This window comes from Camelus ferus, chromosome 4 (genome assembly GCF_009834535.1).
Source record: "Camelus ferus isolate YT-003-E chromosome 4, BCGSAC_Cfer_1.0, whole genome shotgun sequence".
Classification (NCBI taxonomy): Eukaryota; Metazoa; Chordata; class Mammalia; order Artiodactyla; family Camelidae; genus Camelus; species Camelus ferus.
This window is the reverse complement of record NC_045699.1, coordinates 35,419,249-35,445,910: the sequence shown is the minus strand read 5'-3', so window position 1 is coordinate 35,445,910 and position 26,662 is coordinate 35,419,249. Positions and strand designations below refer to the sequence as shown.

General features: G+C 39.3%; 1 protein-coding gene across 1 annotated transcript in view; it reads left to right on the top strand.

Annotated features, from left to right (window-relative positions):
- The window catches only part of TRPM3 (transient receptor potential cation channel subfamily M member 3), a 466,869-nt gene that overhangs the window by 266,697 nt on the left and 173,510 nt on the right, over positions 1-26,662 (top strand). Inside the window, 2 exon segments of the mRNA XM_032477819.1 lie at positions 2,632-2,706; positions 23,179-23,353. Of these exon segments, the coding sequence (XP_032333710.1) occupies positions 2,632-2,706; positions 23,179-23,353 (250 nt within the window).

Here is a 26,662-nt window from a genome sequence, read left to right as displayed (position 1 = left end):
TACTGCAGTGAGTGTTAAATGCCCTTTAATGAGATGAAGTACAACAGGAATTCAGACAGAAAGCATTTCTGGATGGCATGTTCACAGGGGTGTGTGGCCCAGGTATTCTCAGGAGGATTTTGATAACTGGAATATGGGCAATGGATTGCAAGCCATGCAGGTGAAAGCTTTTGATATTTAGACATTTAGTGCACAGCATGTGGTCTAATTACATTTATTTGACTTTCATTAAATTATTCATCCTAATCTGCATAAGCAGAATTTCCACTGCAAATATAAATAAGGTCTACATTAAACTAGGGTTAGTTTTTTAGGAAACACAATCATCAAAATCATAAGGAAAATATATATATATTTCAGTTTCCCTTTTATTGATGCTTCATCACCCTATTGTGATGTGCAGGTAAAATATAGTGCAGTATGAAAAATGGGACATTATTATGTACATGGAGATATAGATACATATATGGGGCAGCAGCAGCTATTCATACTCAAAGGGTTCTATGTATCTATAAGTATATATTATCATATGTGTTATATATATGTATATATATAAATATATTTCATGTAGTTCACTGCCTTTATTTTCCAGATAGGAAAGCCCACTTGGAAAAGGTCAATAAAGTGTCCTGCCTAAATTCATACAGTGAATTAACTGATGCAGCTTTTACCTAAACTCAGGACTCTAAACGCTTATTCTGCTGGTCTTTGCTCAGCATTGTCACTACCTTATATTGGGAGGTACTTTTCTAATTCTATGTGACACAGCACCAGAGGAACTCAAATAAGAAAAGGTTCTACATGCACCCGAGCAGGGAGTAAAAGCAGGGCCTTTAGAGTAACAGCCTCATTTGCTGCAAAAGCCTTAGCCCTTTATTCTTCCATTTTCCCCTTGAGGCCGTTTTCTCCACTGCATCCTGAAGGGTGAACAAGGAAGTATTGAGACAGTTGAGATAACAATTAACAGATGCCGGATTTTCAGACATTTCCATTTTTAACCATCAACAAATCTGCTACAGATCTGGTTAATCTGCACTAAAATGTCATTTAACTTTTGTTCATTAGGGTTTGGAAACTAGGGATGGGGGTAGAAATAAACTAAAAATACCTGTGTGCTACTCACTCTGCAGGAAAAATGTAGCTAAGCCAAGTTTGTACTTGATTCCTTGAACAAGTGCTTCTGTGCTAAATTTCCAGGAGGGTTTGTGTTATCGACTCTTTGAGGTTTTGCTCATAGGATTTAGCAAGCGGTCTAATTGTTGCACACAGCGGTAGAGCGGCCTGGAGAGGTGTGTGCTCCCATGCTGAATTTAAGTTCCCAGGAATGTGCTAATCAGTAACTTTCCAGAAAACATACAGTAGTTCCTGTTGCCTTGTTATTTTCCAAACTATTGAGAATCCAGAAGACCCAACCCTTCTATTTTTGTGCTTCTAGGGATATTGCTTTGTGTTTTCCCAAGTGAGTACATTCTTACTTAAAGGCAGCTCTGCCAAGTTATGAGCACTGAAAATTACCAAGTGATATTCTGTGAAGAGTGGGGTGAGATGCTGCATTGCCTCTCAACCAGCTACCTCCTGACCAATGAACAATCAACAACTGCCGCAAGTTGTGGCTGCTCTAGAAGTCTGGCTTGATCCTAGAGAAATAGGGCTGGAAGACATAACCTGAGAATGTAGGACCCTCCGTAAATGCTGTTTTAGGAATTCAGACAGAAAGGGAAGGAGCAAAAAAAGGCAGAAACAGATTCTCCTGAAGCCTAGATTTGAAGTAAGATCCTGCCTAAGTCAGCTAAAACTAGCTTGTTAATAAGTTAACAACTCCAGAGACATAACTTACCATTAAATTTATCTCCCAGTTTGGGCTAGAATAGCCAAATTGGTAGGAAATCTATTATAATGAAATGGCTTTGATGACTTTTGAAAGATAGAACAATAGATTAATAGATAGATATGATATGATAGAGATGTGATATATATGACTATCTATCTATGTACTTCGTCATTTTCTTGACTGATGAGAGAAGAGAAGGAAATGTGGGAATCGCTTCAGTATTAGGTATGTTGAGTGACACATTGGCATTGGTTTCAAGACCCCTTTAAAAAGAAAAGAAGTTAGTACATTAGCCTCTGGAAAAGTATTTCTTTTAGGTCAAAAGTAGCTAATCATGTGAGAATAAGGTACATATCTCTAGAAATCAGAAAAATGTTTTTAAAAGGAGAAAGGAAGGATTCCAGGTCTTAGTCTGGGAAGACATAACTATAATTAGTATAGCAACAATAAACATTTCTTGAGGATTTATGAAATGCCAAGCCTTGTTACAAACATTGAACAGGGATTCACTTATCTAACCCCTTAACCACTATAGCAGTTGTCTAGGCTGAAACAGAATAATGAAGGATACTTCTTATAGCAAAGAGGATGTTTACTTTAAGGACCTGTTTGACTAAAGGAGCAATGAAACAAGGTATAGCTGGTAGAGAGGGCTGTTTGATGCTTTGCGTAAATCTGAATATGCAACTTGGGTTGCCACCACACATGTAAATTTGTAAATTGGGTAATCGGTCTTCTTTAATAAAATGTGTATCTGACCATTGGGTTGTAGAAATTTCAAAGATTTTATTTTTTGACAGGATGCCTGCCGTTTTTCTCTCTTGACTCCCGCTTGTTTTATTCATTTTGGGGTAGTTGCCAATTAGACCCAATTGGTAAGTATAATTAATAGACAACATGAATTTCCTTTTAAACCCCAACCAAGAAAATTAACCATAGAAATATTCATTTCCTTTACAAATTCCTAACACTATCCCTCCTATGACTGCTGTTTATCTCTATCTCTTCTAAGACATCCAACCACAACAGAGGTTAGTTACTCCCTATTATTTATCATCCTAATAATACCATGTAATACAGAGAAGAGAGAAATGCACATTTATTGAGGTCCTAGTATGTTCCAGGCACTGTACTAGCATTTTCATATATACTATCTCTTTTAATAGTCATAAAAACCCTTCAAAGTAGGAATTATTATCTTCCTTCTTTATAGTTGACAAAATGGTACCTCAGAGTAGTTAAGCTCTGGTTTTACAGCCAGTTAGTGGCACAGCCAGATACAAACCTCGGCTGATGTGACTCCAAAACCCTGGCTCTTTTCTCCCCACATAAGGAAGCATTATTTCATTCAAAAAATACTCCCCTAAAATTCTGTTACCTTAGAGGACTTGAGGGTCATTATTTCATTCAACAACTGTTTAAACACAGACTCTTTGCCTGAACCCTGGTTCAGCTGGGATTAATCATCAGCAGAATTTTGGGGGGAAGACAGTAGTTAGCAGTAAGATGGTGGAGGAATTCACAGGAACAACATGAGGAAGAAGTAGGACAGGGTGATAGCATGGCGGTAGGGGTGAAGACAAACAGAGGCGCTCCTGATCGTGTACCCATGGCTACAGTCTTTCTTCATGTGACTCGTGGACTTCCCTTTGTCATCCTATGCCTGAGAATATATGAAGGAGGCTGGGAAGGCAAAGGGACGTTCAATTGTCATCACTGGCATCTTTTTTGATCATTGCACCATCATCCAGTGCATTGGGGTAACCATGACATGAAATTTCCCATCATTGAGCTCATAACTCTTCCATGAGATAAGTAACAACTCTGTTAGTTGAAGGTTATAGACAAACTTCATCCAGGGACCCCTGAAGTAGGAAGCAGCAAATTTATAACCTCATAGGCTGACAGCCCTCTGTTCAAATTGTGTTACTTGAAAAAGATGTTAAACTTCCTCTAGGCAGGTTATATGTGTATCAGGAACATCTCATTGTTTTCTTTGGATGCTCTAACCTGTTTAGCCCAATTATTCAAACTTTTTACTACTGATAGACTCAGCTAATCAAATAGAAGACCATCCAAAATACAAATACCAAATTCATGATCAGTTAATTTTGGACTGTGTTGACTTGCCATTTTTCACATGCCCTCAACTGAACATGTTGTTCAGCATTTTCTCTGCCTTTTAAAGAATAGATTGTATGAAAAACAGTTACAGTTTAAACATCTGCCCTCTTTTCAACTTATGAAATGACTTGACACAAGTTGGCTGTGACCCTGAACTCTGTCATGCTTGTTAATGAAAAGGCACTTCATCAATCAAGACAATAATGGAGTCAAAAAAATAATATTGGGGGAATAGAACAAATTTTAGTGAAACCGTCTTGGTATTTGCCTGTCTTATTTATCTGACTTATTTTCCAATTCAAGCTAGGAGCTCTGTCTTTTTTAGAAAAGAGCCCATTCCACGTCAGAGCTATCTGTTCAGGGAGTGGGACAGTTCCTGTAAACAAAGGAATATGAATGGGGAACATCCACCTTTCTGATGAGATCTCTTAGGTCCTTTTACGTGTAGGGAGGAACGCTGGGTTGCAAATGCTTGACTGGCATTTTAGTCTCCAAGTCAGCAAACTTTACTGTTGCTGGTCAGAACTAATAGGTTCCTCTCATGATAGCATAATCTTTTTTTTTAATTGAAATATAGTTGATTTACAGTGTTGCATTAGTTTCTGGTGATAAACCTTCTTGATGGGACTCAGCCTCTTCTTTGTTTCACTGCTAATCTGAAGACCTCCCATATCTTCTCATCTGTTGTTTTTCTAGCTTTCCCCTCCTTTCATAATGCCTGTGGATCTTATGTTCCACCCATTGTAAGCTACTTGCGATTTCCCATAATGACATACCCCACTGGATGTGTTTGTGTCCTGTTTTAACATTTGCTGAAATTCCGACCTCTCCTAACTCTACTCTTTGGCAAAAACCTACACTTCAGATCTCAGCTTGAAAATCTTCTCTTGTAAAAAAATCCTGTCAGAAACCACACACACCATGATCCTGTTAGACTCAGTTATTCCTCACATAGCCCACGTTTCTACAACACTCTGTATAAACCAGTGTCGTCACGCTGTCTCTTTGGTAGCGTGCTTGTCTATCTGCCTCCCTGCACCGTGTCCCCTGCACCTGTAGATTGTGAGCTCCCTGGGAGCAGAGCCTGAGTCATATTCACTGGTGTTATCCTGCAAACCTAGCAAAGTGCCTGGCACATGCAGATGGGTAGGTGCTCAATAAATTTTTGTTGTAAACATCAGTATTTGGTTTTCTGGCCTTATTTTTAACTCTTGTGTCCAGCCTGACATAAAAATGCAATAGAAGAGTTTAGATACTAAAAGCTATACAGAAAGGACGCATAATAAAGCAGTAATACATGGACAGAGTCAAGGAGAATAAAGGTGAACATGCACAGGCAAAGACTATCATGCATACTTCCAACTGTCATAGGCATAAAAGCATTTATTCTGGAAATTTGACTGCGTTTCTGTTGAATCATGCTTGTTATTAAATCATTTCCATCTTGTGGATATAGAGAATCTAACGATATACATTTTTTGTAGCAGCCTATGCCATCATGGCTTCATTATTTCTGTTTGCACAGAAAAAGGAATAAGCATTGACTTTTCCCCACTTACCTAAAGTGATAATTGCCTGTGGCCACTTTTCGGTCTAGATTAGGATCAACCATTCAGTAGAAATGCATAGCTAACTTTAGAAAGTTTAGACAAACATAAAATAGATGGGAAAACCTGTGCTGACTGAGTACTTTTCTGCCATAATCAACAATTTTACGGTGGGATATATTTAGAGAAGATAAGGTATCTTATTCTCTAGGGGTCTTTAAAAAAAAAAGTGGGCTAAGGGTTTAATTCATTAGAGATGAGTAAGGCCAGGGAATTTGGCATAGGACCCTTCAAAGCCCCTTTCCAGGATTTAAAATAATTTGCCCATCCTTTCAAAATATTGTTTGGATCATTTCAAGCCATTGAAACTAGTGGATATAAAAGTCAAGCAGATTTCATACAGGCTTGGAAGATGGCTAGAAATAGTGCTCCCAAGATGTCAGTAATAAAATAAGTTTTAATCCAATAAAAATCTTTTAACTTGAACCCTCAGCTAAAGATCATTAACCCCTGAGAGATTTGAAAAAAATAGAGATGTTATGCCCTAATATTGGCCAAATAAGCACACTGCTTTTTTTTTTTTTTTTTTTTTTTTTTTTTTTGGCATCCATTGCTGAAGCAAACAAGCAGCTCTTACCCTCACTGAACAGGCTGTCCCTGTTCTGCAAGGAGGCCAGATCTCACAAGCTGTGTGGAGCCCCACATGCCACAGCCCTGCAGGCAAACACTGAGGTCCTAAATCTCAGTCAGAGGAATCAACAGTTCTTGTTGGCTAATGAGCCTTGGCGTCTCTGGGTCCACATGCGGTTCTGTGGGCAGTTCCTGCCAGAATGAGGTAGGATGAAAAGAGCAAGTGCACCTTTGCTGAAACAGGGGGATGAGGATTGAGGAGTCAGCTTTTATGGTCATCAGACAAATCTGAGCTGAACCCTTCCTCATTAGCAGCATTTCTTCCACCCAGAGGGAGCACACAGGAAGTGAGTGTTGACTCTGGTACACAGTAGAATTTATTATGAAATCGTGGGGGAGTTTGTGGAGAAGTGGAAAGTTCTCTTCACCCTGTATTTCCATTCTTCAGTTCTCTTTTCTTGGTATGCATGGGGCAGTGTTTATTTTGTTGATTTATTTATTTCCACTATTCAAGTAATAATCATTGTCATGAGTACAAATTACTGTTCATAAATTTAGATATGTAGGAAATGTCACATGATAACAATTTTCCTTAATTCAAATAAATCCAATTCCAAGCCCCCTTTCCATCTAGCTTTGATAAATTCAGTTCTTTATTAGGTCTGTCCCACCCTCTTTCTCTCCCTTCTCTAGCCCTCCCCCTCCCTCTCTCCTTTCTTCTTCTCTGCCCCCGTCTCCCATCTACCCCCACCTCTCTCCCTCTTTCCTCTCTTCTCTTGTCTCCCCACCCTACTCTCCTTGCTTTCCCCCATCCCGCATCTTACGCTCACAGTGCACCTAGAAAATTGGAATAGGGCTTCTTAACCTCCCTCAGTCAAGGTTACCCCTTATAATAACCACGGTCTGAGCCTGCTTGGTGCCCCCCCAGGTGGAAAGCTCTGGGGGCCCCTGGCCCTGTAAAGCCAGCAGGATCTTTGCTGTGGTGGCATCTCCGTGCCCAGGGCTCAGCATCCCGAGGTGCACTTCACGGCAGGCCCCCTCAGCCCAGACACCTGTGCTAACCCCGCCCTCGTGGAGCTCACACTGGAGTAGGAGACAGAAAATAAATAAGTAAAATATGTAGCGTGTCGCATAGCGATAAGTGCTGGGGAGAGAGATACATCAGAGAAGGCAGGAAGCGGAGTGCAGGGAAGGGGCTGCAATTTTCAGTATAGTAGAGGGAGGCCTCCCTGAAAAGGGGATATCTGAGGAGAGATATGGAGGAAGTGAGGAAGCGAGCTGTGTGATGTCTTGGGGGAGATCACTTCCAGCAGAGGAAATAGCAATGAAAAGGCACTGAGGCAGGAATGTGGGCAGCATGTTTGTGGCACATCAGGAGGCCTGCATGGCCATGTGGACTGAAAGAGGAGAGGGGTGAGAGAGGAAGCCAGGGAAGGAAGAAGGCCAAGTCCAGGGAAGACTGTAAGACCCCTGACTTTCACGTTCACTCTGTGGGAAATGGGAGCTTGTGGAGTTTCTAGCAAAGGAATGAGTGGTCTTGTAGATTTCAATGAATCACTCTACCTGCTGAGCTGAGAGTAGCCTGAATTGGGAGCAGAGATGAAAGCAGAGATGCTGTTCAAGAGAAAATGGCAATTATCCAGGCAAAAGCTGGTGGTGGCTTGGTCTGGGGGTGGTAGCAGTTGAGGAGATGAGAAGTAGTCATATTCAAGCTATACTTTGAAGGTAAAGCAGGCGAGATTGATCTGGCATAGCTCCAGGCTTGGGTGCTGATCAGCTAGGAGAATAGAGTTGCTGCTTTCTAGGCTGGGGAAGACTACAGGGGTGGGGATGGTAGGCACGAGACAATATCAGGAGCTTGGCTTTGGGTACGTCAAATTGGAGATGCCTCATAGTGTGTGTGGAGACACTGAGAAGGATGTGATTATGTGAGACTGAAGTTCAGTGGAGATATTTGGTCTGGCATTATAAACATGGAAGTTGTCCATGTGTAGACAGTATACGAAACCATGTGAGTGGATGTGACCAGCAAGGGAGTGTGTCAGCTTGGTTGGTTTCTCATTGATCATAGGCAGACTTGGGCTTGGCAAAACTAACAGATGTTGCCACATATGAATCATATTTATCACATTAGTTAGACTCAAAGGTTGGCAAACTATGGCCTGTGGGCCAAATCCAGCATGTTATTCATCTTTGTAAATAAAGCTTTATTGGAACACAGTCTTGTCCACACTCATTCTTCTGTCTGTGGCTGTTTTCGTGCTACAGCGGCAGAGTTGAGCACTTGCGTTAGAGACCATCTGGCCTGCCAGGCTGAAAATATTTACTATCTGGCCTTGTCCAGAAAAAGTTTGCTAACTCCTGTTCAGGCTTTAAAATAGACTTTTGGGAATATAAACGGGGCATTTCAATCCTACTCCATGGGCTTTCATCTTGGTTTATTCCAGGGGGCACATCTTCAATTTCACTTCTTTTCACAGGGAAAAGTCTCCACTCCTTACAGCTTTATGCTAGGGCAGTGGTCCTCAAAGTATGGTCTGGGGACCAGCAACAATAGCATCACCTGAGGACTTGTTAGAAACGCACACTCTCAAGTCCCATTCTAGACCTGCTGATACGAAGCTCTGGTGGGTAGGGGAGCAGCAGCAGTGTGGGTTTTAACTGCTCCTCCAGGTGATTCTGGAGCATGCTAAGCTTCAGAGCCACTGCTAGAGCAGACACTGACTGATAATGAGGAGCTGAGAACTGGAAATGTGCATTTCTACACACCCCTTCTTGTGATAATTTTCAATATACAGACTAGTTCTTTTCAGGCTTTTAAGAGCAGTCCTTAAGAGTGCCACGTTCTTATATGTAACATTAGAATCGCCCATTTTCTAGAATGATGGAATGCATGTTATTGCAGTCAAATGATTCTTAGTGGCAACAGTAAGAATAAGCCAAGTGGCTGTTTCACACAAACCAGACAGAGTAGGATAATGAGGTTAAACGCCCCCAGTGATGAAGGACCCGGCGTCCCCACTGCATGGCCCTGGGCCTTGACTGTCTCCCGTTCCCCATCACAGCACTCCAGTGTGCCTAAGTGATAGAATGTAATGAGGCATTTATTTGTAAGAGAGAAAAGTAGAAGGGATTTATTTCCAGCACCATCAAGGATATGCTAGAATAGAGAGAAACTTTAAATTGACATCTTCTCCCTCCAGGGTTTATGCAGGTGCTGCTGTACTGTTGCTATTTTCCTTTGCTTAATGATCTAATCCTTCCCTGGAGCTTCACCCCTCTGTGTGTCTAGAGGAAGGACTATCTGTGATAACGAACAGCTAGGATTTATTTAGATGGAGCTGGAAATCTGATCTCAGACATCAGGGAGGAGCAACAAGTAAGTCGTGGCCCTTTTAAGCCAGAAAGAGGTGAACAAAGAACAGGGAACAAACTGAAGCCCCTTTCTCAGTATCTGGAATTGGCATATGTTTTTAAAATCTGCTAGAAATGAGTTTGAGACCCTAAGACATGAGAGAGATAGAATAATCATGTGTACTGGTTTCCAAGATTAAATAGTTCTGGTTTATACCTGTCATCCCAGAGTGGTTATTAATGATGACCCCATCACTTGCAAGAGTATTCTGGTATTTATATGATACATCACGTTGTCACCCTAGCGAGAGACAAGCCAGCAGAGTGTGGAGTGCAGGCCCCGTGTTTCCTAACAGGTCTCTGTTTGAAACCTCATTCAGACATGCGATTTAGTCTCAGTGCCTCAGTTTATTTAACTGTGAAATGGGGATGATAATCTCTCTATCACAGGGTTGGTGAGCAGATTGAATGAGCATATATAACCCACCCTGTTGAGTGCCCAGCACCTGGTGGATGCTTAGTAGCTGCTACTTCCTCTCTGGGAGAAAAAAACTGCCTTCAGTCAGTTGACCCAGTGGACTTCAATCCATGAAGCCATTCACTGCAACCTAGAAATTATAAGCCACCTTGTTTGGGGCTCCATTTGTAATAAGCTTTTAAAATCCATTGCAATTGTTGTTTCCTTTTAAGGAGCTATAAGGACATTAAGAAAAAAATGTCTTTCAGAGAAAGCCATATTTGCACTTAAAAAATAAGGTCATGTTCACAAACTTGAACCAGAGGCTCAAGTTAATTAGATGCTACTGCAAAGTGAATGCCAGAAACAGAAATGACAGAATTGTAATTCATGGTGTTGGAGCTTGAGAAAGCCTAGTAAATTAAAACTCACTCTTGACAGGACAAGATTCAGATTGACTGAAATTGGATGCTGGAGTTGGGCAGATGGAGATCAGAATATCATTTTTATTAATGATGAAGTTGTTGGAGATAATGACTTAGTATGAGGGCCAAATGGGCTTGTCAGCTCACCTCAGCCCTCAGAGAGCCAGCCAGAGGAGAAATTTGGGTCTGCAGCAAACAACTTTACTAATATCACTGACTGGCACTAGTCCATGGTGGCAAAGGAAGAAAGAAGCTAAATCCTCCTCACTGAAAGACTTTTAATAGACTAGTGCTATCCAGTCAAGAAACATGGACAGACATTAGTCACAACTAACCAGTTTACTCAGTTCTATATGTGGAGAGGAGCATGAGAAGGACAAGGGGCTAGATGTGTCACCCTGATGGAGCTCCCTCCACAGGGACACTTAAAACCAGAGGAAAGAAGGTTCCCCAGGACATTGTCACCATATTTGTCACTGAGGCTTTAGAAACAGTCAAGATTTGATCAGATTGGAACACAATTTTTAGAAAATACCCCAGATAATCAAATAAAAATGTATCACTTTTCCCAACTGTTGGTCAGAAATTGGATTAAATACCGTTACTATATCCCAAACAATCAGTACCCTGCCTTTGTCTCATACATAATAATGGTAGCTGGTTATTTTAATAGCCCTTGATAACTTTGCTGGTAAATGAAGGTCACTCCTGGCCTACAGCAGCTTAGCTGCTGGAACATATCAATCCTCTCAGGGGGAACAGAATTAGGTTTCCACTTCAGTCAGATAGTTCCCTAGTCACTTCAGTTGGAGGAAGTAATAGCTTTCGTGGGCATCCTTCCTGTAAGGGGAAGCGTGTACACCTTTGTTTAGATCTTTCTCCCCAAGGACCAGGACACGTTGTCACTCCAGCTGGGTCCAAACCTGAGACATAATCAGGCTTCAATTTAAAAGTACAAGACAGCTGAATTGAAATGGGCTTTTTAAGTTCCTAAGACTCTGGACTCTTCCAGACTTGATCCAGATGAACAAATGGCATATGAACACCTACCCAGGTCACTCAGCATGTTCTTTCCTAGGTCTCTGACCACCACTAAGGCCCAATAGTGAAGACCTATGAAAGGACACCATGAGGCCCTTGCATGGCTGGCATCTCCACTTGGAGTAGTATATATCAGTAGTATTGAGATAGGTCACTCAGTCCCTTTATAACCACCAACTTACTCCCATCCATTCAGCTGTACTAGTCCCAAGGTATAGACCCCAGGCATTGCACCTTTTTATTTTATTTCACAAGCATTTATTTGAACTACCATCTAAGTATGAGGCTCTATGGAAACCACAATGTTGTCAAAGAGGGGTGTGGGTCTCTCTGTCTCAAAGAATTTACAATTTAGTAGATGAAACATTCATTAAAGCAAAGCAGAATAAAATAGCTGCCAAAGAATATGTAAAAAAATAAACAAACAAACAATGGGATTACAAAGGAATGAATAATTAATACTACCTGAGGGAGTTAGGAAGGGCATCAGGAATTAATGACATTTGAAATGAGCTTTGACAATTGAGTTAGGGTTTCTGAAGGGCCACAAGAAATAGCACCTCTCCTCTTCATCCAAGTTCTGAACACTTTGAGAAATCAAAGAAGTAGTGGATGGAACTCAAAATACTATTTTTAGTTGGGGTACAAGTTTGCAGACGTGGCTTTTAGTCTATTGACCAAGTGGACATAATGAGTCCTCAGAATTTGGCAGAATTCCATAGTGAGTCTTCACATCCCCACCCCACCTCACACACCTGCAGGGATAGGGCTCTGGAGGAGCTGGGAGCTGTTAGGCTTTCTGCAGGCAGGAAGATGCCAAAAGGAAGAAGAGTGAGGCTGAGTGAGCAAATCCAGTTAGTCTCCTCAAATTTACCGAGGAACCAAGTGAGAAAACGAGCATAGAAAACCCAAGGATGTGCTTAGGGAAGATTCCTCCTCATGTAACCGAGAGTAGGGAGAGATACTCATCTCTGAAAATTACAATGGCTAAAGGTAAATTTAAAAATAATCCTAGATGGAGGATCAGGAAGATATTTTAGGTGAGACTAGAATCGGAGTGAATGGAAAGTTCTGGAGAGACAGGAGGTTGTGAATGAAGATTGAGTCTAAAATATGGTGAGCCTGGTCTGTCATGCAGAATGATTAGGCTTTATCTATAAGCAATGAGAACCCACTAAAAACTGTTATAGAGAAGACTGTATTTACAGATGATAACTAGCAGTTATGTGATGATTGTTACAGAGGCAGAGAAATCAGTTAGGAAGCAATCTCCGTAGTCCACAGGAAAACCAATGAGCATAGAAACTGGGCATTTGGCAAAATTCCTGACTTTAGGAGAATTTAAATCAGACCTGAGTGCCCTGGATCTCAGGTCAGTTGATTGAAGGAAAATTGTATCTGTCATAAAATATTTGAAAATTTCTATGGAAATAATTAACATTGTCATTTAACCTATGAGAAATCAGGATACACTTGAGGTAATTCGGTATCCTGCCTTCCTGCCTTTCTTTTGTACCTCAAATTTCAGTGAGCAACTACTACATGTAGAACACTCTGTGGTATGCAGGGAATAGAGTTAAGCCTACTCACAGGGATGCCCAAACATGTCATTTGATGAGAGAAAACTTCAAGAGACATGTAAGATACTAGGAGAATTTTTTTCTTTATACCATAGTAGTTTATTGACAAATTTATAAAATGCTTTCTTTGACATATGCTTTTTAGAAAAGGAAATGCTATAGGAGCACAGAAGTGAGAATAATTTATTCTGCTGGGGCCTGAGGAAGACTTGTCTTTGAATCTGGGACCTGCAGGATCCTTAAAGAGGGAGTAGAACTTTAGCATTTGGGGCAGGGAGTAGTAATTACAGTCTCCTTCAAATAATGCAGAGAGATTTTTTTTAAATTATTTTTGAAGGGTAAATTAATACACCATTTTGTCATCACCAGCAACATTTCCCTCTGTCTTACCCTCTGCCTCTCCTACCCAGCTGTGCCCTGCACTGCAGGCTAGGTCTTTCTATGTTTTTTTCAATCCTTAATTCCCCTGGCTGCTCTGCTGCTTACTAATTCAGCCAAGAAGCCAAAGGAACTTGTACAAGTTGTGGACCTAGATCCTGGCATATTTATAGGGGAGTGTGGGCAAAGAATTATAAAGTCAAATGAGTTAGAACAACTCTGATTACCTTACATTTGAGAAGGCAAGGAATGCCTTTTGATGTGGGCCTTGAGCAGTGCAGAAACTCAGAAGACTATAGCTTTGTTTGGGCGAGTTTTCTTGTAGACTTAGATCAATTACATTAAAACATTCATCCTGCAAACAATGGCTCCAAAGAAAATAATGCTGGCTTTCTCCTTTTATGAGAGTGAAACTTGCCTTACAGCCCATGGGACTGGCTGTTCCCTTTCTATTGAAGTGATTCACGTGGAATATCGCTTGGATGTCCTGGAAATATACAGACATTCCTGGCACAACATTTTAACCAGAGCTGTCTGGCCGTTAGGGAGTAACTCTTTTCCATTAAGTCAAAAGCTTAGTTTGTTTGTTAGCATATAATATACTTGAAGTCGCTCATGGGTTTTGTTATTTGGCATTTACATCTTTATCCAACCCACAGAGTTCAAAAGACTTTAACAAGCTGTTGAAGTACTGAGGAGAGGCCCCTTGGTAGAAGGCATTTGGAGAGTGACACGAAAGATCATCTACCCAAAAGCAGAAAGTTTTAACCTTTTGGATACAAGATAAAGGAATTTGGCTTCCTAAGCCTGTTATTGGTCTGCATGAGAGAGTATTTCAAACTTTGGAAAAGTATGTTTCAAATTATTTACTTGTCAGAACATCCTTTTGTTTTGAATATATAAAATGTATTTATCTCCATGAATCATTTATACCTTTAAAGTAGAAACCTTTTATAAGCTTAATAAATAGAAATAAGTATCTTTATATTTGTGTTTAACTATATAGTTCTCAGCAAGTGGAAGTGCCAGGCCCTGTTCTAAGTGCTTTATAAATAATAACTCATTTATTATTCAAAACAACCCTATGAATTGCATGCCAACTCTGTGTATTAGATACTGTGTGAAATACTAAAATATATTTTTTGTTTATCAACTCATATCAAGATATATTTCTGCCTTTCTAGGAAATGCAGAGTTCCAGCTAACATGTTATTAGTTTGGTGAAGTCTAGACATGCTGTCAAAATTTCTAGTAGGTAAAATAGGCTAGAGTGAGCCATGCTGAGCTGGCAAATGGGGGTCAACAGGAAGCAGCAGACAAATGAAGGCAGAGGTAGTCACGGAAGTGAGAATCAGAGTCAAAGAACAGGACAGGACAGATTCAGCCCAGTTCCAGACACGCAGCCCACAATCTAAGGAAACACCTCATCTGAGAGACTGAGGCATGACAGGGCTTCCAGAGCGTAGGGCAGAGATGACAGTGGAGTGGTGATGCATGAAGAAGTGCTTCCAGGACAGTCCACTGAAATTGACGCAAAACCCCAGTCCTGGGGCTCACATTGCCAGGGAGGGAGCAGGCGGATGTCCCAGCCTAGCTGGCTTATAGCAGATGGTGCAGCTCTTTGGAGCCAAAGGTATTCCGAAAGGAGTAATTGCTCTCCCTGCCCTTAGCCTTCGAGCTCTTGGAAGACCTTCTAAACCCCTTCTGCTGTTAGGGTGAAGTTCCCTGACAGACCACATGGTGAGTCCTTCTCTCTCTGAGTGAGAGAAGCAGGGCAGCTTCTCATGACGGGTACCAGGCTTCCCACTTGAGTATGTTATGCTCCAAAATGAAGGCTCACCCGACACCTGTGTAGATAGTAGGCTGACGCCCAATTTCGACCTGAATATTGCCTCTAAAAGCCCTACCTCAAACAAAAAAATCTCTACTATCCTAAAGTTTTCTTTTACAAAGATCCCTCAACTCCTCTCTCCCTGCCGGGGTCCTCATGCTGAGAAAAGAGCACATGAGGACTTTCAGGGTGGTTAAGGATGGGCGAAGACTGCCTTGGAGTGAGCAGAGGTGAGGCTGGGGAGGAGAATGTTTGGTAGTGATGAAGGGGAACTCACTCAGAATAGATAAAGGGGTATTTTGATAAAGAGACAGAAATGTGTCTCTAGGAAGGTTTGCAAACTGCGGCCTGCCCTGCTTCCATATGACTCATGGGCTAAGAATGCTTTTTTCATTTTTAAATGTTTGAAAATAAAAGGAATATTTTGGTGAGATATGAAAACTACATGAAGTTCAAATTTCAGCATCCATGAGAAAAATTCCATTTTTCTCATTAGTAAAACTGTCATGCAAAAAAATTGTATTCAGTTGTATTTTGAAATTCATCCATAAACATTCTGTATAAGTGTGTTTTCTCTCTTGTTATATAAGTACCTGCACAGTGTCCTCCATTTTGTCTATTGTCCTAGAAAGCCTAAAATATTTACTCTCTAGTCCCTTACAGAAAAAAGAAAAAAAAAAAAGCTGTCTACCCCTGGTCTGTACGAGATTCTGTGCAGAGACTACAGCCAAGTGACTATATTTTGAACTGAAAAGTCACTAATAATCCAGGCAATCTCTGTCTCTCTCTGTGTCTCCCAAACACGCACACACACTCTTACCCTCCCTCTCGTTCAGGCCACATGGTCTCTCCTCTGTGATGCCCTCTGCTCCCTTCTTTTCTTCCTGCATATAGGCTTCTTTGCTTGTGTTCGCCCTCACATGGTCCTGTCAGCACCACCACTAACGGAGGCTTTACTCCCCAAATACTCATGCCCACCCAGCCCCTCCCTGTTACTCACCTTGGGTTCAGGGTGTTCACTCCAGTTCCAGAAAGGCAAATCTGGCCCACTCCAAGCCTGGAATCTACCTCTATTCCAACTAGCTTTGAAAGATGCCAAGTAAGGCTGCCCTTCTGTGCTGCGGACAGTTCAGCTCTGATAGGGGAATGTGGATAGAGAGGACATGATGGGTGTGTCCAGTACACATGCCACAGTTACCTCTTTGGTTGGCTTTCAAGATTTCCTATTCAATTCACTTATCCACACCTTTGGCCTTCGGTTGCTACACAGAGAAGCAAAGCAAGATGGCAGTGTCCAAAATGAAAACCATCTGGTAGGCGCTAGTACAGGATTCCTAAGAAAATACCTACAGCATCAGTAATGCACAAAATATATTGGTTCAATAGCAGAAAAAAAAAATTGGAAACAAAAGAAGGGGATTAGCCATATTAATTCAATAGATTTTACATTTTTAATCCCCAAGATAAGAAATGGTATGCACCATCAGTGTTCAGTCTTTTATCACTGTCTCAGAGAGGTGTTTCCATTAATTCAAACTCTCTATCTTTACTGTCTTGACAACCTCATATCTCGAGCCAAATTTGCTGAGATTTTAAATGCCAAGATAAAACATACATGTATGTTTATTCTGGAATACTTTATTTGCTTTAAATATGGAAAGATTGTATATGGAGGGGATCCATTAAGTTAAACATCAACAAGGGAGCTGCCATAGAGATTGATGATGGCAGAAAAAGACATTTAAACAATTCACATTATTTTTACCCCTGCTTAGTCTTACAGTGGGTTGGAAATTTGTGCTGCAGGGAAAGACCCCAGCCCTCTTTTAAGGAATTTCTTTCTCACTAGAGAAACACAAGGGCCTAAAAGTGAAGCATCTACTTACATGTGGTTTTATTTTGACTGCTTAATAGTTTGTGCAGTATTTTTTATTTCAAATGTTTTCCTAAGCATCAATTTAGGTGCTTAATTATAGTGGCAAAAAAAAAAGTGTGATAATAATAACATTTGTAATTGGTTTGAACTGGGTTTGGCATTCCAATTGAGTATATCATCAGGATTCACTAAAACATAAATAGGTTTATTACCCTTTTCTGAAGAAGGTCAGACACATTCCAGTTATAGTTCTGTTTTCTTGAATAGATCATGCATTCTATCTCCAAAACATGAAGTAAATATCTAAAGTGTCTGCTTCCATAGAAGACTGAAGGGACATTCTAGATAAAATGAGATGCATTTTTTTGTTATGTCATCCCTAGATATTTTCTTGGGCTCACTCTGTTCCTTAATAACTCAAAGATTTCCAATCATGGGTGGGGAAGGAAGCGTAGTAAAATTTTCTTTTTCTGTATAGTAATATTTTACATTTGTACCTGAATATTCATTTGCCAGAAATCTTCCTAATTGTATGAAGCACCTTAAACTTAATAAACAAGAATAGTATTGAGTGTTGTCAGTTAAACACAGCTGATTACCAGCTTTATTTAATTTTCATAAATCTATCCCACAATTTCCAGACCACAGAAGAGATGCATTAAAGGAAGCAAGAATCTAATTCTAAAACTGTTTGCAAAAAGCTATGGTATTATGCAAGCTTCAGCCATTATTTCTCAAGTAGGCAATAACAGGTGCCCATTAAAATGAGACAAATAGCTTCTCCTCCCATCACTACAGTAATTGCTAATGCCCCCCAAGTCTGTGTAAAGTTTGTTTGTAAAATACAAGATCTTAATGGGTTACTGAGTTTTTATGGCCCCATTATAGTCCAAGTATAGGAGATAGTGACCAGTATATCTCTTGGTAGAGTCAATCATTGAATCAAAGATCAGACTATTCATGTGAGAAGTTGGATAAAGGGGACATGTTCAAAGATTTTAAACAGTATGCAAATTTTAATAATGTAAATTTAAAATTGTGCAACATAAATGATAGTGATAAAGTCTCACTATATTTATACTTTCAAAGCATACAGATTCTCCAAACGCACTACTAAATCATCAAGAATCACATAATCCCAGAACTGGCAAGGCCAGTGAGTTAACTGTTCATGTTATTGCTAAACAGCCTTAGCTGGCAAACAGAAATGTTTACCCATCACTGACAGACTTGGTCTTGAACTGTTCAAGATCTTTAAGTCATCTCTCATGTAAAATTTGATGTCTCCTTTCTGAATGACATATACTATAATAATCACATGATCTGTGGCTTTGGTCATTAAGACTTAGCTAATTATCAGTCTTCTATGCTCCATCTCCTTGTAAATATGAACCATTTTCCAACAATAAATAAGTTATTCCTTAGGCCTGTTGGCATTTTTGGTCACATACAGTATTGTTGACATGAAACCGAAGTATTAATTTAGTTTGATCAAAATTCTGAGTTATCCAGGCATTTCACTAAAAACTACCAAATATTTTTACATGTGTCTGAACTGATCATAGATTGTAGTCTATGTCAGTACTAAGAGAGGGAGAGGTGGGAAAAAGGGTCTTTTGGAATTTTAAGACATTTCTCTATCCCTGCCACCTCCCTTCTTCACAACACCCAACCTAGTCTTTGTTTAAGCCAATTTTGACAATTTTTGAATTATTGGGAGCCCAGGCTGAACTACATGGCAGTCACAACAAAATGGAATTAAAGTCTAAGAGGTTATCTTCTGCAGAGAATAATTATTTGGGGTTCAGTTTATAATTTGAAAGCTTGAGGTCAACCTGGAATCCTATAGAATGTATGTGCTAAATCTATTACTCAAGCCCACATTTTTGTAGGTGATAATGCTTCCAGTTCCAAAATTGCCAAAGATTGTGGCAAATATCTTACCTCCTCCTGCTTAAGCAACTCTATGTTGCTCCAAAATTAAATTCTAATGGAAATCTCTAAGAAGTTTTTGGTTGTGGTAGAAAATTAAAAATTACTATAATCAACTGAAGAATTTATCTACTTTCCCCAAAACCGAAAGAATAAGTATTCACCAAAAAGTTGAGGGATCTAGATAAAAAGAAAAAAATTTTAGTAATAATAGAGGTTATATTTTTTAAAACTATAAATTTAAACTATTTTTTGTGAACAGTCCATAGTTTCAGCTGAGCAAGTTGTATATTTGTGAGGCTCGTCAAAGGAATTTTATTAATTTTTTTGTGTACATAAAGAAAATGGCAGTGTTCCCTAAGAATCCAGCTGAATCTGTAGTAAATTCCCAACATGTTTTCTTTATTTCACTTAAAAATATATATCCCATTCTTGATATTTTAAAAAGCTTTTTCTTTACTAATGAAGTCATATATGCAACAGTTCTAATTGGTAAATTTGTGAATTTCTCTAGAGATTTTTTTAAATATCCTATGTCCAAAATGTAATTTAGAAAAGAAAGTGTGAACAGAAGAAATAAAGAAAATTAAGGAAGAGAGAGAGAGGAATGAAGGATGGGAGGAGAGAGATCCTATAGACAGTGCATCCCCCTGGAAAGTTTAGCCAATCAATATAACTCGGTAGTAATGATGTGATATAGTTTCCCCAGACATTGAATTTTGTTTGAAAAAAACCTTTCTAGAACTTATTTCAGAGGCCTCAGTGAGCTTCATAAAAAAACACAAGCTGATGCTCTTTGCGTATAGAGAGGTCCCTCAGTATCCTTGGGGGATTGGTTCCAGCCCTGCCCCCCATGAATACCAAAATTGCAGATGCTTAAGTCCCTTATATAAAATGGTGGAGATTTGCATGTAACCTATGCATATCCTCCCATATACTTTAAATCATCTCTAGATTACTTATAATGCCTAATATAACATAACTGCTAGGTAAATAGTTGCCAGTGCCTGGCAAATTCAAGTTTCGCTTTTTAGAAATTTCTGGAATTTTTTTTCAATTTTTAATCCACAGTTGGTTGAATTCATGGATGTGGAACCCACATGCACAGAGGACCAACTGTATATCAATGTGTGTAATTTAGGGTGGGGTTTCATAAATGTCCATGAGCAAGTTTCTTATGAATAGGCTTCAAGGATCCATGAAATCTTGAAATTGCACAAAACATTTTTCTGACTGTTCAATGTGCATTTATTTTTCTGGAAAAATGGTCATTAGCTTTCTTCAGATTCTCAAAAGTATTCAAAGATCCTTGTGTCCAAAAAATAGGCTAAGAATCATTGCTTTAAGTCATTACTGATTATTTGATATCTTTTTTTTTTCTCAGAAACAAAGGCAATATGTTTGTATGTGTGTGTTGACAAAAAGGCTTAATGTTACCATAAATTGGCAAATTTAATTTATACAAAGCTTATTTTTTAGGCATGGTGGTCTGATTCTCTACTACCCGTAACTAAGAAAGTCAAAAATGCTTTTGTTTTAGGCTATAAGGGTTTTTATTGTCTATGGAACAAATTTCTATGTATTATCACTAACAGAAATGGGAGAGAATTCGGAGGCATAGATATATTGGATATATTCAATTTATGAAAAAATAGATATTTTGATACTTTGCTTCATCTAGTTTTTAGCCCTGGAATATATATACCCTAATCAATATAGTTGTTTTCATCATTTTAGTTGATTACAGCTTCATTCCAAATATAGGAAATCTGACCATCTAAATGCTTCTATATTTCTAGAAGTTACAACAACTTGATTTATTGACAAATACATTGACAGAAAATCAACTGACAGTTTATTGCTTTCAAATCTTCGTATGAAAACTGATTCTTTGGACTTACATTTCCTCTCAAAGAGAGGAGAGTTTCCAGCCATCTTGCCTATTGTCTGGTAGATTCTAGATCACTGGAACATTCTAGCAGGTCCATTTATGACTTCTTCCTTCATGAGTGGATCACAGTTGGTCTGTGAGTTGAAGTAAAGATCCACTGATAGAATCAGTACTCAAGAATCAGAATTAGGCCAAGGCCTCTCTTAGAAGAAGATCCTAGAAATAGTCTAAATATTATCATTTGGTATAAACCAGTAGGTATAGTGTATTGTCCCTGGATATGAAACAATAGGGGAGCATGTGTTAAAGAAAAGCAAAGGGGAAAACTAAATAGCACAATACTTTAGGAAATACCTTATAAAATAACCTTAAACATAAATAAATTATAAAACAACTTTTATTGTGCCTTTTCTAAGGCACATTAAATCCATATAGGGGTGGGTATTTTTTATGTCAGAAAATTCTCCTCTGAAAGAAATGTGCTGTATTAACATTTCAAGTTAGCCCTTAATCTTCAAAGTGCCTTTCAATAGGGACTTACTTAATCCTGATAATCAACGGCAATGAAGAAGGTGTCTCTTTATAGACACCCAAACAGAGCTTTAAAGTGGCCTTTTGTCTGAGTTATTAGGGCTTCTGGGTCAAAGTTGGAGAGCATGACCTTTGACTTCCCTCTCCTTGGATCTGAAGGAGTAATTCTCAAAAACTCCCTAACCACAGAAACTCTGATGGGAATACAGGTCATCTCTCTCTCCCAGTTCCTTCTGGGCAACAAAAAGAAATCGTGTCTTCTTCCCTCAACAATTGTCATTTTCTTACATTTTTAAAATGTAGATTTAAAACAGCACTCTTTGTGTGTGTGTGTGTGTGTGTGTGTGTGTGTCTGTGTGTGTGTCTGTGTGTGTCTGTGTGTGTGTGCGTGTGTGTGTGTGGAACTGGCTTTTTGGACCATTCTTTCCAGATGAAAAACCGTGAAAAACACTGACTTAGAAGAGATAAGGCCCTAAGAGACTGATGTACTTAGACTTTAGAAGTAAAACAGGTCACACAGTCTAATAAAATCTCTTAGTGGAGCAAGAAATCAAACCCCAAACTATCATTTCTCATAGGGAAGCAGTTTCTTGATAAAAGATAAAAACCATAGCAGAGGAGGGAAGAGGGTGGACGGGGATGACTAAGGGCTTTTTTTAGTTCATATTTAGAGAAGTGGTACAGAATCTTTCTTTTTTAAGATAAGTGCTCTGTGTACCCTACAAAATCATATCATTTTTATGACACTGCCCAATTTCCTAACTATTCTAAGAAGACAGAGTGAGAAAATACAATGTGGCACCGAAAATGAGCAACAGGAAGTTACTCAGTGAACAATGACGATACTTGAGATGTCACTTGAAAGCTAATTTCTTTCTCATTGTGTCTCTCACAGACATTTGTTTTTAGTACTTCTCTTTACTATGTTAGGTTGAACATACGTAAGTGCTGATGTTAGAGCAGTTTTTTTATTTGCAAACAGCAATGTCTATGGCTCAGCATAAATAGCTTGAAGTCCCTTAATTCAACTGAATTCAGCAAATATTTACCCATCAGTTGCCTGGCAACTGGCTCACTGGTGAAGGACACAGTAATGGCAGATGATAGATGTCATGTCTCCTGGGTAATTTATTATGACTGTTAAGAATCAATAATCAAGCTAATCACCAATGGTCAGAAAGAGATAGCCCCCCCCCCCCCAGTTTAGCCAGTAGTTGATTTAACAAGTTAAACTATACCCCGAGTTGATTTTGACAGTCTTTCATAAAAAGAAACACTTAGGCATTTTCTTAGCACTCTGATGACTTCAGGAAGGTGGCTTTTTTTTTTTTAACTTCCCACTTTTCATATAGGAAACTGAACCGTTGGATCCATATGAGACTTGCCTAGGATCACGTTTAGATTCTAATCTTTTGCCTGCTGATCCAGTGCTTCATCTACTAACTAATTCCTTTTTCACCCTCCTCTCTCTCTGCCTCCCCTGTGAAGTAGGGTCATCAGTGCCTTAACTGACCCCACCACCCTGGGAATTGCGGGGAGAGGGTAAAATTGAAGAAACTCTCTGGGGGGAGAATTCTGCCAAAGGGTTTCTGTAAATTTCCACTCCATATGTTATCCCTTCATATGTTGTTACCTCCCCTGTGCTCAGTAATTTTAGTTTGTGCTTTTTGTTTCTCTTTTTGTTTCTTTGGTTTGCTGGCTTTGTGTTCTTTTCTCTTTTTTTTCGTTTTCTTTTCCTTTTTAAATGCAGGAATCGGTCAAGGTGTTCCGGTGGTGGCGCTCATCGTGGAAGGAGGACCCAACGTGATCTCAATTGTCCTGGAGTACCTTAGAGACACCCCTCCCGTGCCCGTCGTTGTCTGTGATGGGAGTGGACGAGCATCCGACATCTTGGCATTTGGGCATAAATATTCAGAAGAAGGCGGGTAGGTAATTGTCTGGCTCCAGAGTTGATCTGTGAGGGCTAAGCCTGTGTTCCAAGCTTGGAAGAGAGGGTGTGAGTTGATTAACTGATTGGCATGGGAGGGAGGTGGGGGAGAGCAGGGGAACATATTCGAAATATCCTATGATGTGGGAAATTCCATGAAAGCTACACTAGCCCACGCTAATGATAGAGAACTAGGGGAATGGAGGTCCCAGGGTGTGGCCTCCTCTCTCTTCTCTTCGTTCTCGCCTCTCTTTTCCTCCTCCCACTATGGAGAAGCAGGAATTGGGTTTTAACACACAAAGGACAGCTAACCTGGACCACATAGTACAGGTTAGTTAACTCGAGAGAAGCTGGAATGTGCAGCTTCCAGACTTGATCTCCAAAACACCGGTTTCCCCAAGCTGCCATGTGTTTATAAGTGCTAAATGTTTACAAAAAAACATCTGTGGCCTGTCCTGTCAGATCCCTCAGGATGGGCTTGGGAAGTAGATGTTCTATATGGGTAACCACCCTGGTTCTGTATAACTGCTCCTGAACACCTCAGGCACTTTCCTTGGTCTGTGAGCCCCCAAATGCTACTTTCAATAGTCCAAAGTGCCCAGCCCTCCAATCTGAGGCCTCCTCTGTGAATCATGAAATGCAGGCCCTTGTGTGGATTATGAGATCAAAGTAATTGATCCAAAGGTGTGAATGAGTTTAAGGAGGAAGATTCAAGGGAGCCACTGAAGTTTTAACTAAGGAACTTCCTAAACTAATCACTCTCCTCACACATGAAAGTCGTGGGAGAAGGAAGTACCAAAGGAGATGGGAGTCTTTTATTCACCCTTTTATACATACATGGTGTCTACCGGGTACCATGCACTGAGGTGTGGAAAGAATAACAAGCTGTTCCTACCCTTAAAGAGCTCATCATAAATCTTGTAAGTAGACAAGCATATAATTATCATAATAGTAATGACAGGTGAGCTTGCCCACTTCGGGACATGCCTTCCTCACCTCTCTTGTCACCTGGCCTGATTAAGAGAGACTCTGCAAGGCAGCTCAATAACACTTCTCTCCCCATTCCTCCTCTTATCTTCGCCAGCAGCCCTGCGCTCCAGGTGAACCATTAAAACAACACGCATCCTGGTTAGTACACCAACCTGAAAGTGTGAAAGGAGGAAAACCGGAAGCACAGGCTCCCCCCGCCCCCCGCCACTTCATGTTGCAAACACTGACAGTGACTTCAGGCCCCCTTCAAGCTTTTGATGTTAAAAGAAACAAAAGCTAATTTTTGTAAGCATGGAGTTGGAGTCTGCTTACTGGCAAATTTAATTAAATTACTGTTATCGTCTTCTTTGATAGTGACTATCAGTCCATTTTATAGTTAACAAACTAAAAAGAGAACATTTGCCTAAATGCCCCCCTATCTATTACCAACCAGAGTTTAAGATCCTCCACTGTGCTTTACTTTTATCCAAAATTTAACCACAGTTCTCATTGATTTAAATAGAGCAATTTGTCCTTTGTTCAGAAATAAGTTAGAGCATGTTATAGTTTTTAGCTTTGGCTTTTTCTTTTCTTCCTAGCGCTTGTAATTATTTTATTGTGTTCTTACAAAGTAGATGCAAGTTTGCATTCAGAATCCACGTTTCCTTTTGAGAAACCTCAACGTTTCAGGTTTCCAGGTCTTTACAACACTGGAAGTCTTGACCTAGTGCTTGTTTTTTGTCATTAGTTTGGGTTAGGTACCTTGAAAAATGTGAAAATCTCTGGCAAGTTGCTTTTCCTGACTCTGTTTTAGTATAGGAGACATGTTATACACTTTAGAGCTGGGTAGGACTCTATATCTTATTTGTGGACAGGTACACAGAGAAACCAAGTACTTTCCCAAGGCCACATAGCCCAGGTCATTTCTTATGCATTATAAAAATTCACTAAAGTGTGTATTATGGTATGTGCCCTGGTGTTTCTATATGGTACTTCAGTGATACTGTCTTTTAAATATATAGGTAAATGTTAGCTGCTTTCAGCTTCCTCTTTGCATTGTAATTTAATTTTTTTATTATTCTATATACTCCAAAAAGATAAAATCAGTGCATTTCTAGTTGTAAACCGATGTCCATCACATGGAATCTTTTCCTTCCCATGCCAGACCACTATACTTCAACTCTAAAACTGAATCAGAAATACCATGCTTTTTCATGCATGTAACTAAAGTGAAGATGGAGAATTAAGATATAATTTCATATTTGGGGAATTATTAAAATTAAAACTTTAAAAAATCTTCAAAAACATTTAGAAATGGTTATTAAGAATATAGAAGACTAAAAAGAAGCATTATATTTCCCAGTCAAAATATAAATATATATATAATGTTCTGATAAAAGTATGCTGTGCTTCAGGAAAGCAGTTATAAATTTATCATGATAAAATGCATTCAGACTGTTTCTGTGTGCTGTCTGAAAAATTGCCAGAATGAATCATGTTTATTTAGCTTGATAAGAAATTATCCAGTCACATGTGTGGCCAATTTAAAAAATCATTTCCAAAGAACATTATTTTGCTATCGTGTGCTTTCTTATATGCAAAAAAATTGGCCCACCTCAACATCATGCACCAAGAAGGGTTTCTTCTTAGATTTCCAACAGAAATCCAACATAGTTGAGACGTGTTTCACTACAAATAAATATAAATGCAAAACTATATATTCATATAAACAAACCTATATAAATAAGGGTGTGTGATTGTACATATAATATTAAACATAGGAAACATACATACCCTGTTTATGAAACCTGAATTGGGATTTGAAATCACTGATTTTTATTTTTCAGTTACTTGTTAACTTAAACATGATTTTTAAAATTTTAAGTTCACTTACAGGTTGTTAAGTAATATAGGCCCAAGAACTATAAATTTTGATCTTCAGCTATAAAGCTTTTCATTTTGTAATCCTAAAGGAGTGAATCAAATTTACACACTTTATATTTTAACTTTCATGAACTTGATATTTTGTCTTTAAATTCCCTGTTATTAACTACCTTCCAAGGACATGAATTTGGAAGGGAATCACTTTGAAGGCAAATTATGATTGGAAAAACTGATTAACTTTTGTACATGAGATTGTGTGATGTAGAAAAAGACAGACTATCTCTCCCAGTGCAAATGAGTTTGGATAATCTAGAGACAGTTGCAACTAGATTCTTATTTTTGTCTTTTCTCCTTGTCTCTACTCTGTGGCATATAATACAAAAAAAAAAGGTCTAACTTTGTTTTTTTCCTTGTTGATGTATTGGATTTTCTGTTTCTCATCTGTCATAGTTTA